The following is a 15922-nucleotide window of genomic DNA, read 5'->3' as shown; positions in this document are numbered from 1 at the left end:
TTGTTGCATCAGTTGCATTGTTTTATCCAATATAAGCAAACACAACTCAATGTTAAAATACAAGACAGAAGCTGCGTACTGGTGGGCAGCACGGTAGCATCTTTGCGCACCTTGAGGAACTTAAAGGCAGAGGTGGTCTATCTCTGCACGGGAAGCACGGTAGCATTATGGATAGCACAATCGCTTCACAGCTCCAGGGTCCCAGGTTTGATTCCGGCTTGGGTCACTGTCTGTGCGGAGTCTGCACATCCTATCCGTGTGTGCGTGGGTTTCCTCCGGGTGCTCCGGTTTCCTCCCACAGTCCAAAGATGTGCAGGTTAGGTGGATTGGCCATGATAAATTGACCTTAGTGTCCAAAATTGCCCTTAGTGTTGGCTGGGGTTACTGGGTTATGGGGATACGGTGGAGGTGTTGACCTTGGGTAGGGTGCTCTTTCCAAGAGCCGGTGCAGACTCGATGGGCTGAATAACCTCCTTCTGCACTGTAAATTCTATGATAAAAGAGCAAGTGCTGGGTAAGTAGAAGTCTAAAGTTAAATCCGGGTATATTCTAATGAGTGCTCTTTTGTTCTTGTAACAAATTGGGTAAATATAAAATAATTATAGACAGGAAGCATGAATTTATAAATTGGCTTCAGATACAAGCTCATGGAAGAAGATTTCCTTGGTCTTTCTGACCATTGGGGAAGTGGGGCTGGTGTGGTGCTATCTAAATTGTATTGGAAAATACTTTTATTCAACTTTTTGATATTTTATTATTTTAAATACACAACATAGCAAAGAAAAAACAATGCAAATCCCCCTCAGTAAATTCAACCAAATACCCACATTTTACACCCCCTCCCCCGCCTAACAGCTGACGGTAACCAGCTCCTTTATATGCAGTATGAACAAGCCCCATCTCTTGTGAAATCTCTCACCCGTCTGAAAGCAAATTTCACCTTTTCCAGATACAAAACTTCATTGGATCCCCCAGTCACATTGAGGCACAGAGTGGAGCAACTGACCTCGACCCAACTGGACCCTCCTACCAGCGATCAGCGATGTGAAGGCTAAAACATCTGCACCTGCTCCCGTCTGCAGGTCCGGCAAATCCAACACCACAAATATGGCCCTCAGGGGACTGGGCTCCAAATCAACGTACAAGACCTCTAACATGGTGCTGAAGAACAACCTCCAAAATTTCTCCAACTTAGGGCAGGACCAGAACATATGCGTGTGATTAGCCGGGTCCCTCCAACACCGCTCAAAAGTATCCTCCATGCCTTCGAACAACTGACCCATCCTCAACTTTGTCAGGTGTTCTCTATGTACTACCTTTAATGATATCAACCCCAGCCTCACACGTGAGGTTCAGGCAATTGGAGTTACAAGATTTTGACCCCAATGACGGTGAAGGAATGGCGATATGTTTCCAAGTCACGATGCTGTCTGGCTTGGAGGGGAACCTCCAGGTGGTTCTCCAAGTGGAATCTTGGTGAGTTTCTGCAGTGCATATTGTAGACAGTACATACTGCTATCACTGTGCGATGATGGTGGAGGGACTAAATATAAGTGATAGGGTGGCAACCAAGTTGGCTGCATTGGCCTGGATAGTGTCAAGCTTTTTGTGTTGTTGGAACTGCCCTCATCAGGGAAATGGACAGTATTCCATCATCCTGACTTGTGCCTAATAGCTGGTGGGCAGGCTTTGGGGAATCAGAAGGTGAGTTAATCTGACCTCTTTTAGCCACAGTATTTATGTGGTTGGTCTAGTTCAGTTTCTGGTCAATGGTAACCCCCAGTATCTTGATGGTGGGGAATTCAGTGATGGTAATGCTGTTGAATATCATAGAAAGATGTTTAGATTCTCTCTTGTTCATGGATCATAGAATTTATAGTGCAGAAGGAGGCCATTCAGCCCATCGAGTCTGCACTGGCTCTTGGAAAGAACACCCCACTTAAGCCCACACCCTATCCCCGTAACGCAGTAACCCCACCAAACCTAAGGGCAATTTAGTGTGGTCAATTCACCTAACCCTGCACGTCTTTGGACTGTGGGAGGAAACCGGAACACCCGGAGGAAACACACACCGACACAGAGAACGTGCAGACTCCGCACCGACAGTGACCCAAGCCGGGAATCGAACCTGGGGCCCTGGAGCTGTGAAGCAACTGTGCTAACCACTATGTTACTGTGCTGCCCCATCCAGTGTGCCACATGCACACATCCAGTGTGTCCAGTTAAAAAGCACATCTTTTGTGATATTCTTTGTGGTTCTAATTGTGGGATGGATGGTTGGTGTAGTGTTCACAAAGACCATAAGCAGCTTTTATATTGAACAAAGGTATAGATTTATTTACACTACTTAATTGGATTTAACACTTCTTCCTACATAATATACAGTTGATAAGAAACATACAGTCTATACTCATCTACTACTAATCTCTACATTAACTATGATGCTCTCACTCACACTATCTTTCCTACAGTCTGTCTTCTAGCTTCTCCTCAACCTCTCACCCACTTAGCATAATTCTACATCTAGCTCTCTCCAGTGGTTTGATTTGGACATAACATGAACCCTTCCATAGAACAGTGCAGAAGGAGGCCATTCGGCCCATCGAGTCTGCACTGACCTACTTAAGCCTACGCCTCCACCCTATCCCCGTAACCCAGTAACCCCAGCTCACCTTTTTGGACACTAAGGGCAATTTATCATGGCCAATCCACCTAAGCCGCATATCTTTAGACTGTGGGAGGAAACCGGAGCACCCGGAGGAAACCCACACAGACACGTGGAGAACATGCAGACTCCGCACAGACAGTGACCCAAGCTGGGAATTGAACTTGGGACCCTAGAGCTGTGGAGACTATGCTAACCACTGTGCTTACCGTGCTGTTGAAGGTGGCCATTGCCTGGCACCTGTGAGGCATGGAGCAGCACGGTGACATAGTGGTTAACACAACTGTCTCACAGCGCCAGGGACCCAGGTTCAATTCCTGCCTTGGATGATTGTGTGGAGTTTGCAGTTTCTCCCCATTTCTGCGTGGATTTCTTCTGAGTGCTCTAGTTTCCTTCCACAGACCGAAGAGGTGCAGGTTAGTGGATTGGCCATGATGTCTGAAAGGTTAGGTGGGGGTTACTGGGATGGTGTGGTGTGGAGATGTGGGCCGAAGTAGGTTGCCCTTTCCAAGGGTCGGTGCAGACTTGATGCAGACTTCCAACACTTTAGGGATTCTATGATTATATGAATGGTACTTGCCATTTGTCAGCCCAAGCCTGGATATTGTCTAGGTCTTGCTGCATTTGGACAAGAACTGTTTCCGTATCTAAGCAGTTGTGAATGGTGCTGAACATTGTGCAATTTTTAGTGAACATCCCTACTTCTGACCTTCTGATCGAAGGAAAGTCATTGATGAAGCAGCTGAAGATGGCTCATCCTTAGATTGGATTGGATTTGTTTGTTTATTGTCACCTGAAAAATATTTTTCTGTGAGCAGCTCAACAGATCATTAAGTATATGAAAAGAAAAGGAAATAAAAGAAAATACATAATAAAAGATTAGAACGATTGTAAGTTAAGTAAAAAGTGGATCTGTTAGGAGAGCTCGCAGAAAGTTGCCATGCTCCGGCGCCATCTTGTGCATTTTACAATGCAACTTCAACTCCAGGAATCATATTCAGTGGTCACCATGTTTTGTTATGAATTGTTTCATCATTTTTCAAGTCACATTTAAAGATTATGATGTGGAGATGCCAGCATTGGACTGGGGTGGGCACAGTAAGAAGTTTTACACCACCATGTTAAAGTCCAACAGGTTTGTTTCGAATCAGTAGCTTTCGGAGCACAGCTCCTTCATCTGGTGAGTGAAGAGGTGGGTTCCACAAACACATATATCGACAAAAGTCAATGATGCAAGATGATACTTGAATGCGAGTCTTTGCAGGTAATTAAATCTTCACGGGTCCAGATGGTGCAACTGAAGAGGGGGATAATCAAAGGTTAAAGAGGTGTGAATTGTCTCAAGCCAGGACAGTTGGTAGAATTTTGCAGGCCCAGGCCAGATGGTGGGGGGGGGGGGGGGGGGGTTGAATGTCACGAGACATGAATCCAAGGTATTGGTTGAGGCCATACTCATGCATGCGGAACTTGGCTATCAGTTTCTGCTCGGCGTTCCTGTGCTGTCGCGTGTCCTAAAGGCCTCCTTGGACAAGGCTTACCCAAAGATCAGAGGCTGAATGCCCTTGACTGCTGAAGTATTCAAAGAACAAACATAAGTACAGCACAGGAACAGGCCCTTTGGCCCTCCAAGCCTGCGCCAACCGTGCTGCCCGTCTAAACTAAAATCTTCGACACTTCCGGGGCCTGTATCCCTCTATTCCCATCCTATTCATGCATTTGTCAAGATGCCCCTTAAACGTCACTATCGTCCCTTCTTCCATCACCTCCTCCGGCAGCGAGTTCCAGGTGCTCACTACCCTCTGTGTAAAAAAAAAAAAAAAAAACGTGCCTCGTAAATCTCCTCTAAACCTTGCCCCTCACACCCTAAACCTGTGCCCCCTAGTAATTGACCCCTCTACCCTGGGAAAAAGTCTCTGACTATTCATTCTGTCTATGAACTCCATATATAGAAAAACATCCCATTAATCTTGCCCCTCTCTCATGAGACTGCAATTCAACGACAAAGATCATAACAAGAATATTGCTGGTAGTTTATATTAAAATCCATTTCTGCTTCGATCCAACAATAAAATCCTCCCTTTCAACCATGATATCTGATATGCACTGAATTATCCCACCCAATACTGCTCCACACCCAGCCCTCTGAGCTTCTGAAGAGCATTAGCTGCCTGTTCCCTTTGAAGTATTGATAGTATGGGAATGAAAGTTGTGATAGGTCTCTGGGTATTTTACATTTTAGAGTACCAACTCTTTTTTTTTTCCAATTAAAGGGCAATTTAGCTTAGCAATCTACCTACCGTGCACATCTTTGGGTTGTGGGGGTGAGACCTACGCAGACACGGGGAGAATGTGCAAACTCCCACACGGACTGTGACCTGGGGCCAGGATCGAACCCAGGTCCTAGGTGCCATGAGGCAGCAGTGCTAACCACTGTACCACCGTGCCACCCTTGGGCTTTGGGTATTTGAGAGATTTCTGAGTTTGAATAGGGGCAGCAGGGTAGCATGGTGGTTAGCATAAATGCTTCACAGCTCCAGGGTCCCAGGTTCGATTCCCGGCTGGGTCACTGTCTGTGTGGAGTCTGCACGTCCTCCCCCTGTGTGCGTGGGTTTCCTCCGGGTGCTCCGGTTTCCTCCCACAGTCCAAAGATGTGCGGGTTAGGTGGATTGGCCATGCTAAATTGCCCGTAGTGTCCTAATAAAAGTAAGGTTAAGGGGGGGGTTGTTGGGTTACGGGTATAGGGTGGATACGTGAGTTTGAGTAGGGTGATCATGGCTCGGCACAACATTGAGGGCCGAAGGGCCTGTTCTGTGCTGTACTGTTCTATGAATGCCCCAATAAGATCCTGTTGTAGCACTGAACATGTTGACCCCATTTCTAGCAATGATGTCAATGAAGAAAAGTACTGAACCAGGATGAATGTTGCTCATGATGTATACATGTGCTTGCCAATGATACCAACACATCTCTATAAGAACCAGCAACATTTCACATTTGGTGAAAGAAAAACAGTGGGCAAAATTCTCCATCTCGTGCCGCCAATAATCGAGTTCCGATGAGGCAGAGAATCCCGCAGTCGTGAAGAACACTGGCATTGATCCGTTTCCGATGCTCTGGCCCCACACTGAGCGACCCGCTCACCATATTCTTCAGTCCCGCATGATTCTGTGGTCCTCTGGGCTGGGAATTACGTCGGCGAGAATTACTACCTCTATTGACACGCGTGGTCCTGACATGGGGGTGTGGGTGGATCAGGTCATCTCCATACAGAGGTGAGAGGAACCAAGTAAATCCAGGGGTGGGGGATTGAATTGTGCAGTGGGGCGGGGGCTGAATCGTGATGCGGGCGGGAGGGGGTGTGGTGGTGACCAGCCGTGAGTCCTCGCTATCGGGCTGCCTGTTCAAAATGACGGCCTGATTGCGGGATTTCCTCGGGAGTCACATGCAATCCTCATTGTGTATGAATTTGCCTGGTGAAGGATTGGGAGTGCAAATCGGGGACAATTCAGCTTCGGCCGGAAGACGTCCTGAAAGACGTACTTGTTCGGTGAATTCTGAATTCTCCCTCTATGTGCCCGAACAGGCACCGGACTGTGGCGACTAGGGATTTTCACAGTAACTTAATTGCAGTGTTAATGTAAGCCGACTTGCGACAATAATAAAGATTATCATTAACCACTGGGCTACCATGCTGCCCTTGGATTTGAACTCAGATCCCCAGAGCAATGCCCTGGGCCTCTGGATTATGAGTGAAAATACCAAAGCGCCACCTCCTTAGCCCTGAGTGTTGATCTACTTGAGTATTGGAGGTGCACTTATCCAGACAAATGAAGAATATTCTGTGCCATGTAGAGGATGGACAGGCTTTGAGGAGTCAGGAGGTGAGATACTCTCTGTAGAATTCCCAACCTCTGACTGGCTCTTGTAGTTTCAGTATTTACATGGCTAGTCCAGTTTAATTTCTGGTCAATGTTAGCCCAGGATGTTGACAGGGGCAAATTTAGCAATGGTTTTGGCATTGAATGTCATGGGGAGATGGTTCCTTCTTACTGGAGATGGCCATTGCCTGACACCTGTGTGGCATGAATGTTGCTTTCTGCTTATCATCCCGAACCTGAATGTGTCTTTAATGACCAAGAAGCCAGCGGTCGGAAGGAAATGATTTATGTTACTTTAAACTATAATTTGGCCATGGCAGTAACTATCTATAATCACAATCCCCTTTGCGACAACCTACATGCCAGTCAGATCATGGTGTTCAGCCCCTAGTGCAACCAACTTATCGAATGATTTGGAGTCTGCGGTAGCTGGATAGGTAAGACTCTTTATAATCCCAAACATCGAGGCCCTGCAGGCTGTCAGGACAATCACTTTTTGACTGTCTACCTCTAAGATACTATTTTTTTTAAATTTAGAGTCCCCAATTATTTTATTTCAATTAAGGGGCAATTTAGTGTGACCAATCCACCTACCCTGCACATCTTTGGGTTGTGGGGGTGAAACCCAAACAAACACGGGGAGAATGTGCAAACTCCACACGGACAGTGACTGAAAGGAACCAGCTATTTCTGATAGGGAAACGGGTCATTGATTTAGCCATTTTCATGCAAATACTAAAGCCCAATTTGAAATCCATTTTAAAATGGATTTCATCATAAGACTTCAAGCATCACTTTAGATTACAAAAACACACAGCTTGCAATAATGAAAGCATGGATTTGAAACATCTACAGTCTAGCTAGAAGCAAATGAAACAGTTCAATGAAGGTCGCAATAAGTTAACATGAATAAAATGAAGCTGCCATTGTTCAAAATGTGAACAAGTATAGCAGTTAGCCGAAAACAGATCTGATTAAATGTGTAAGTCACATTCCAACACAGAAAGCACCCAAAGGTGCAGCATATTTGCATATATGTTGCACATTGATGATTGACAACTAACCATCCAGCTAAATGCATTTGAGACTCATCCAAGCCAATCAGCACATTAGAGGAGTAGGGACAGATGGGGTCAGGCTGATACAATTTTCCTTAAAGATAGAGGTCCAGGCAGCCATTTTCTATCCAGGATCACCCTATACCTTTTACCTAACTACTCGCTATCCTTATTTCGTATTTTCATATTTCCACTCTTAAAAGTCTGCGCAAGCTGTTTTTGCTTTGAGCAAGAAATCATTGTAAGATTTCTTACTGTGCTCACCCCAGTCCAACGCTGGCATCTCCACATCATGGCTACTAAAGAATATGGAGATAGGGCAGGAAATTAACTGGTCAAGCATGATCAAATTGAATGGTGGAATGAGCTTGATGGATTGAATGGCTGAGATCTGTTCCTATGTTCCATGCTACCTTCTCTTGCAAAGAGAAATCTGCAACAGCTTCGCTCCTGGGCCAACTTGAATCAGCCATTCCTCACTCTGTGCAATTTCTAAAGTGAATTCACCCGTGGCTAGGTGGAGTACTCCCTCTATACTGCATTCTTAGCATAACCTTCCTTGTTTTTGCCTGCTTTCCTTCAATTGGAAAAAAAACCTGGATATAGAGTTTCATTGATGTGTTCATAGTTGAGAATGAAGTAATGGAGCCCAGAGCAGAAAGTATATAAGTGGATGGTAAAGCAAATGTTAGCAGCAATTAGCTGAGAAGTTAGTGAGCTTTATTGAAATTTGTGTGGTAATTGCTGAGACATTTTCCTTGCAATGGTGGTCACCTGCATTAAGTGGGCATGATTGTTCAACATGAATAATAATAATAATCCTGGTGTCACAAGTAGGCTTATGTTCACACTGCAATGAAGTTACTGTGAAAACCCCCTTGTTGCCACACTCCAGCGCCTGTTCGGGTACACTGAGGGAGAATTCAGAATGTCCAATTAACCTAACAAACATGGAATGTACCTCATTAATGATAGTGAATGGGATGGATGATATTACAATGTTAATTAATGCCTCATGAGGGGCATAGACAGAGTAGATAGTGAGAGGCTTTTTCCCAGGGTAGAGGGGTGAATTACTAGGGGGCATAGGTTTAAGGTGCGAGGGGCAAGGTTTGGAGGAGATGTACGAGGCAAGTTTTTTACACAGAGGGCAGTGAGTGCTTGGAACTCGCTGCCGGAGGAGGTGGTGGAAGCAGGGACGATAGTGACATTTTAAGGGGCATCTTGGCAAATGCATGAATAGGATGGGAATAGAGGGATATGCACCCTGGAAGTGTACCTGATTTTAGTTTAGATGGGCAGCATGGTCGGCACAGGCTTGGAGGGCCGAAGGGCCTGTTCCTGTGCTGTACTTTTCTTTGTTCTATGTTCTTTTGTTCTCATTAGAATATGGTCACCCATTATGGATCCAGTAGTTCCACCACTGGATGAGAAACATTTCTGAAATATTAACTGTGTACACATTTGGTGTAACATTTTCACCTTCCTAGAACAGTGCTAAAAGTCCAGGTCCACAAGAGAAAAATTGGGGCTATTATATGACACTTTTAAATCCTAATTTCATTGTATTAAGCGGTGCAGTACTATTAATCTTATAAAGAAGAAAGATTTTCGCATTTTCTGTCTGCTCATGTATGGTTGCTTAATTCTAACACATTTAATTTCAGAAAGTACAGAATTTCAGTGCCTTCAGCTTTCAAATAATTAATTTGAGTGACAATCATCTGTGATTTCTCGTAAAATTCTTCTGATCCAATGCCGTGACTTCAGTGGAAATGTAGTGGAGACCCAGAGAAAGTGTGAACAGCTAAATTTGGTCAAGTTTGCTGCTTCTCCAAATTCCCGCTAATCATTTACTGAAGTAACGGTAAGGGATGAACCCCTGTGGAAATCTTCACCAGTACGAATATCAGAACATCTATGATAAATGCTTTCTAGATATGTGTTTTTTACTGGCAGCATTATAAGATCACATGACCTATTGGAAGTGCAGTAGTGATCACCACCTGACAATGAAGAAGTGTAAGAAAGCTGTGGAGGATTTGGCCACTTCAACAAAGAGGCCGAGGAAGTTCTCTTTCAAAGTCTAAGGTTTCTATTAAGCTAGTGAAGATGGTAAAATACAAGAATGCAATTGTGGCAAACAAAATGTGGCAAATTTTAACACCAAGATTCAGGGACAATCGTTCTCGAGAGATAACATTTGAGTGGTCTCGTGCCACACTCAAAAGTTCTCAAATATACAATTTAAACCTTGATTATAATCATCCATTCGTTCTTTCAGAATAATGGGGCCCTTCCTTTTTGAATCTGTGAACCAATTATGTTTTCCTGTCACATTCCACAAAAGTTGAAAGCAGATAACAAGTTTCTCATATGTCATAATCTTCTAACTATGATTCAGGGCTTCTCAGTACTCAAACATATTTGGATTTGTTTATTGTCACATGTACCGAGGTGCAGATCATTCTCATTCAATACATGAAAAAAAATAGGGTATACAGGGGCAACCGGTGGCGCAGTGGGTTAGCCCTGCTGCCTCATGGCGCCGAGGTCCCAGGTTCGATCCCGGCTCTGGGTCACTGTCCGTGTGGAGTTTGCACATTCTCCCGTGTTTGCGTGGGTTTCACTCCCACAACCCAAAGATGTGCAGGGTAGGTGGATTAGCCACGCTAAATTGCCCCTTAATTGGAAAAATATTAATTGGATACACTAAATTTATAAAAAAAGAAAATCAGTGTTTATCTCTGTATTAAGCACTGTCTCACCCCGGTCTCCTGGTCGCTCACCTCTATTTATTTTTTTTAAGCAGTTCCTCGTTAGTATAGTGGTTAGTATCCCCGCCTGTCACGCGGGAGACCGGGGTTCAATTCCCCGACGGGGAGTTTGTACATCTCCTGCAAGAAAACGGCAATCCTTTAGCCCCAGTGGCCTAATGGATAAGGCACTGGCCTCCTAAGCCAGGGATTGTGGGTTCGAGTCCCATCTGGGGTGATGTGTGTTTTGTGGGCGGCACGGTGGCACAGTGGTTAGCATTGCTGCCTACGGCGCCGAGGACCCGGGTTCGAATCCCGGCCCTGGGTCACTGTGAGGAGTTTGCACATTCTCCCCGTGTCTGCGTGGGTTTCACCCCCACAACCCAAAGATGTGCAGGTTAGGTGGATTGGCCACGCTAAATTGCCCTTAATTGGAAAAAATGAATTGGATATTCTAAATTTTGGGGCCTCACGGTAGCATGGTGGTTAGCATCAATGCTTCACAGCTCCAGGGTCCCAGGTTCGATTCCCGGCTGGGTCACTGTCTGTGTGGAGTCTGCACGTCCTCCCCGTGTGTGCGTGGGTTTCCTCCGGGTGCTCCGGTTTCCTCCCACAGTCCAAAGATGTGCGGGTTAGGTGGATTGGCCATGCTAAATTGCCCGTAGTGTAAGGTTAATGGGGGGATTGTTGGGTGACGGGTATACGGGTTACGTGGGTCTAAGTAGGGTGATCATTGCTCGGCACAACATCGAGGGCCGAAGGGCCTGTTCTGTGCTGTACTGTTCTATGTTCTACATAAATACACATATTGGGGACTTGCTACTGGAACAAGGTGTAAGTAACGTTCAGCTGAAAGTTGAAAGTCGGTGCAAGGATTGTAAACTGCATTTCTTTTTACAGAAATGTCATGTGGAGTGGAGGTACTTTGACAAAGGACAAAAGGAAAAGTGGGAGGAAGGGCATGCACTTAATATACTATATCACCTTAAGGTGTCCACTTTAGGTTGACAGTAATAAAATCCTTTGGGTGCATGTTTTGTTTTGTATTAATTCAGCTGACTCTGGAGGCGAGGGCGATACAGAGGGAATCATGTGCCAAAGGAAAGGGACACAAAAAAACACTTAAGGTCCTATTAGCATTTTTCCCAGAGTGGACGAGGAGTTGGTGCAGGGATTGGGAACCCTATTGGGTTGAGGGATATAGGGTGGAGGCATGGGCTTAAGGAAGGTGTTCTTTCCAACGGTCAGCCAGGTGCTCGTACTCCGTGAGCCCAGTGGTGGTGTCAGTCCTGAGAGTAGTGGGGCTGTGGAAGCAGAATTTGAGACTGGAGGATGCCTCAGTGTGGGCACCCATCTGTGATAATCGTAGGTTTGCAGTTGGGGGGGGGGGGGGGGGGCGTTGGTGGCTGTGTGCGATGTTTCAGGGCTGGCGGCGGGCATGGATTGAGAGATTCAGGAACCTGTTTGTAGGGAGCAGCTTTCTGAAATTAATGGACCTGGAGGCAGAGTATAGGTGGAATGATTTCAGATACAGAATGGTCTGGGATTTTGTGAGGAGAGGGACGCTATTCTTTCTTGGGTTGCCGCCCATGGGGCTGCAGCATAAGGTGTTTTCAAGGGAGGGGAGAGGGGAGGGGAAGGTCTCTGAGGTCTACAAGGAGCTGGTGGGATTGAGGGGGAGCCCTGAGGAGGGGGACATTATGCAGAGGGGATGAGGAGCTGGGGAGGGATTGGGGGGGGGGGGGGGAAGGTGTAAGGTGAAGGCTGTGATGTGGGAGGAGGCTCTGTCGAGGGTGAATTCATCCTCGTGTGCGAGGCTCAGTCTTATTCAGTTTAATGTAGTTCACAGGGCACATATGACAGTGGCGAGGATGAGTAGGTTCTTTGACGAAGTAGATAGAGGACAGGTGTACTGGGAGGCCCGCAGACCACGTCCACATGTTTTGGGCATGTCCAAAACTGAAGGGGTTCTGGCAGGGGTTTGCGGACATAATGTCCGAGGTGTTGCAGGTGAAGGTGGTCCCGAGCCCAGAGGTAGAGATATTTGGGGTGGTGGAAGAGCCGGGAATCCAGGGGGTGAGAGAGGCCATTGTTTTGGCCTCTGCCTCCCTGATAACCCGGAGACGGATTTTGCTTGGGTGCAGCGGAAAACGGGGGGGTGGGTGGGTGAGCGACCTGGCAGAATTCCTGAAGCTGGAGAAGGTCAAGTTCGTCCTGAGGGGTGTCAGTAGATAGGGTCACTTAGAGGTGGAAGCCATTCATTGACTTCTTTAAGGAGGATTGAGGTGTCAGCAAGGGGAGTGTGGGGAGGGGGGATTATGGGGATTAAAATGGAGAAGGCAGGAAGGGAGGAACCGGGTAAGGTGGGGGGAGGGGAATAGGTGTTGGTTATTTATTATGTTATAATTTTACTTCTGCTTTCATTTATTTTGCTTGTTGTTTGTTTATGCAAGTGCCTGAATAAAATATTTTTTAAAAGATCCTATTAGCATAATATACACTTCATTAATAGAGACAGTTATCATCTCTCAACATGAGAATATCGCCTGTATTAGGTATCCAACGTGAAATTCATCATACATTGAAGCCAAAGTAAAAGTCTGCGCTTTCACATAGTGATTTAATGAGATTTAAATTACATTGCAATCTCATTAAATTGTACAATTGAAGTACAGTTAAGGGAGCTCTTGCAGCTACAGTGTGATGCATTGGGATCTCAGACTCACACTGCTGCTTCCTGAGACCTCTGATTCTTTGCTAATTAGTGAAAGCTGCAGCTGAATAAATTAGTAAAATCTGAGCCTATTTGGTGAGATGTTAGAATCTCACTATTTCTTATTGAGACCTCGGCATCACTCTATATTTGATGAGATCTCTGATTCTTAATGTGGCCAAGTGCAGCACGATTACAGATGCACCACAGAAAGCATCCTATCTGGCTGTATCACAGCCTGGCATGGCAACTGCTCAGCCCAAGATCATAAGAAACTACAGAGAGTCATGAACACAGCCCAGTCCATCACGTTAAACCGTCTCCCATCCATTGACTGTCTACACCTCCCGTTGCCTTGGGAAAGAGAAGCTGCTTCCATATTGAGGCATCCTTGAGGGTATATTGGGACTGTTTAATGGACCAGGGCCAGGCATGTCTCGGTGATTGGAGGGGTAACCTCTCTAGCATCAGTGCTGGGGTTGGGGGGGGGGGGGGAGCAGTCATTGCTGCCAGTGGATCCCTCTGGGCCATTGACCAGCCAGAAATGGCACCCAGCCCCCTCCCCAGGAAGCCACCGGGAAGGCCACATCGATGATCCTGGGGGGGGCCCTCCAAACATGGCAGGTAGTGGGGGATGGGGGGGGGGGGGGGGGGGGGGGGGGCTCATGGAAATACTGGTGGGGATGTTAATTGGCCATTAGTAGGCTAGTTAATTGGATTAATTGGTCGGCTGGCATCTGAGCCACTGCCACCCTTGCTTCCGGGAAAATCTCCTGCACTCAGAAAATGTTGGGCTACCTTCCGTTGCCTTCTGCTGCCACGTTATGAACCCTGCCACCACTCCACCTATTCCTGGAGGACTGGTAAAATCCTGTCTGTGGGTCATGGCTGAGTTCTGTCACTTGTCCCTCACCAAAATAACATCCTGTGTATACTGGGAATCTCAAGTTTTCTTTTGATTGTGTTTAGAAAGAAGTTAAGTTATTCATTTTCAGGTATCTAAATACTCTAGTTGCCGATGTGTTTTAAACCAAAATCACAATGTCCAGAGTTCTTATCCGTTACCAGCTTTTATGCCGATTTCTCACACAAGGTTGAGTGAAAGTTGGTTTCTGTTCACACTTGGATGTATTGACAGATGATGGTGCCGGTGCAGACCACAAGGATCCACCAAAGACTGAACCTTCTGAACAAGCGACTGGATCACGGCTTTTATAATGCTCCCTCAGAGTCTGAATGAATACCTCACGTGTGCATGAATCTTTCTTGAAACAAATCATGTAGCACTTTGGAAAGAAATGGCAGCATAAGATGCCATAGTTTGATGCTAAAATTGCAACCACTTCAACAGCTGGGAGATATTGATCATCAGTGTTGACATATGCAGGGACAAAGGAAATCCATACAATTAAGTAAATGAGCATGCTGAATGTGATAAACCTGGCCTCGTTGTAGATGTCTGGCAACTTCCTGCCCATAAATGCGAGCAGGAAACAAAACATTGCAAGTACAGCTATGTAGCCTAACATGACACCAAATGCCACGTTGGAGCCTTCTTCACATTTTAGTAAAATTATTTTAGGTGTATCATAACTTTTTACAGGATGAGGTCCGTTAAGTGTCAACCACAGTGCACAAATCATTACTTGGATTAGATTACATGTTACCAGGATCGCCACGGGTTTGAACAAACTCATCATTTTTTTACGGTTAACAGGATCAAACTTAAATGCCAGAATGATCTTAAAAGATTTGATCAATATCCAAGAAACACAAATAGTAAAACTTATGCCAAAGAGTGGCTGTCTAATATAGCAGCCATAGCTTGTTGGTTCACCAATAAAGAATCCAGTACTTGCAAAGCTAAGGAGCAATGAGAGAAGTATTACATAACAGAATGGACCTCCAATCGACTTTAGTACTGGAGTGTTCAATTTCTGCCTGAATATTATAGCAATGACAATTATTAAAATAATGCCCAAACTAGCAAAAACTACCAGGATAATTGCAAAGCCGTTGTTCCAGCTAAAGAATTCCGTGGTTCGGTCATTACACGTTGAACTTCCAGAATCAGACCACTGTTCATCTGAACATTTTAAGCAGTTGTTCATATCTGCGGTGGAATAAAAAAAATCATCGTTAGCATTCGGGGACATCAAATTAACATGGAAAAACTGTTAGAATTGTCATTTTTACGGAAAGTAGTTATAAGCTGCTTCCATGTTTTGTGATTAATTTCTGATGTATCTCTATGTTCTGTGCAAATAAATGGTATTGCATCCACAAGGCTACTAAATAATTGCAGATGACGGAGTTAATTCACATCACCATAACCCACCCAGACAATAATTTGCATTGTGTTTGGTTACTTCTATTAACAGGTTTAGTAGATTATTTCAAATTTTAATTACTCGGTGTAAAGAAGGTCTAGATTTTGACCTGGTTTAGTCAACGTCTTAAAAACAATAAAATGGGATTAGAGCACTATGTTCTGATATGGGGTTTTCTGCGTTTTCCTCAAAACCCAGGCCCAGATTTTCACCACAACGGAACTGAGAGGCTCAGAGAAATCCTAAGTCCCACCCCCGAGAGAGAACTTCCTACTCTTACCTGGGCAGGACTGGAGTCAGGCTGGAATTTGCAAAGGCATGGTTTGTGAAGACAGTAGGACATTTAAATCATCACTGTCTCCACTGGAGTGGGATTTTGGGAGGCTCAGGTGTGTGAAACACAGAGTATGCAGACTAGATCAGGTAAGAATAGGTCTGAGTTTGGATACATTTGGATAGCCAGGGTACTCATTTGGAGGGATATGGTACCCCTTTGAATAATAGTCCCAGGATACCTTTAGG

At 45.3% G+C, this 15922-nt stretch overlaps 1 protein-coding gene and 2 non-coding genes across 3 annotated transcripts in view; 2 read left to right on the top strand and 1 right to left on the bottom strand.

Moving 5' to 3' along the window:
• Window positions 1-10414: 10414 nt before the first annotated feature.
• trnad-guc lies at window positions 10415-10486 on the top strand. The gene has a single exon. It is a non-coding gene; the product is annotated as a tRNA-Asp (tRNA).
• A 36-nt stretch (window positions 10487-10522) lies between these two features.
• trnar-ccu lies at window positions 10523-10595 on the top strand. The gene has a single exon. It is a non-coding gene; the product is annotated as a tRNA-Arg (tRNA).
• Window positions 10596-13836: 3241 nt separating this feature from the next.
• The window catches only part of LOC119967231 (G-protein coupled receptor family C group 6 member A-like), a 35596-nt gene continuing 33510 nt past the window's right edge, over window positions 13837-15922 (bottom strand). Inside the window, exon 7 of the mRNA XM_038799480.1 lies at window positions 13837-15183. Coding sequence (XP_038655408.1) covers window positions 14132-15183 — 1052 coding nt within the window. The 3' untranslated portion in view covers window positions 13837-14131. The remainder of the gene's footprint in view (window positions 15184-15922) is intronic.

The sequence above is a fragment of the Scyliorhinus canicula genome, chromosome 6, assembly GCF_902713615.1.
Source record: "Scyliorhinus canicula chromosome 6, sScyCan1.1, whole genome shotgun sequence".
Lineage (NCBI taxonomy): Eukaryota > Metazoa > Chordata > Chondrichthyes > Carcharhiniformes > Scyliorhinidae > Scyliorhinus > Scyliorhinus canicula.
Note: the sequence above shows the minus strand (reverse complement) of the source record. Positions and strands in the feature narration are given on the sequence as shown.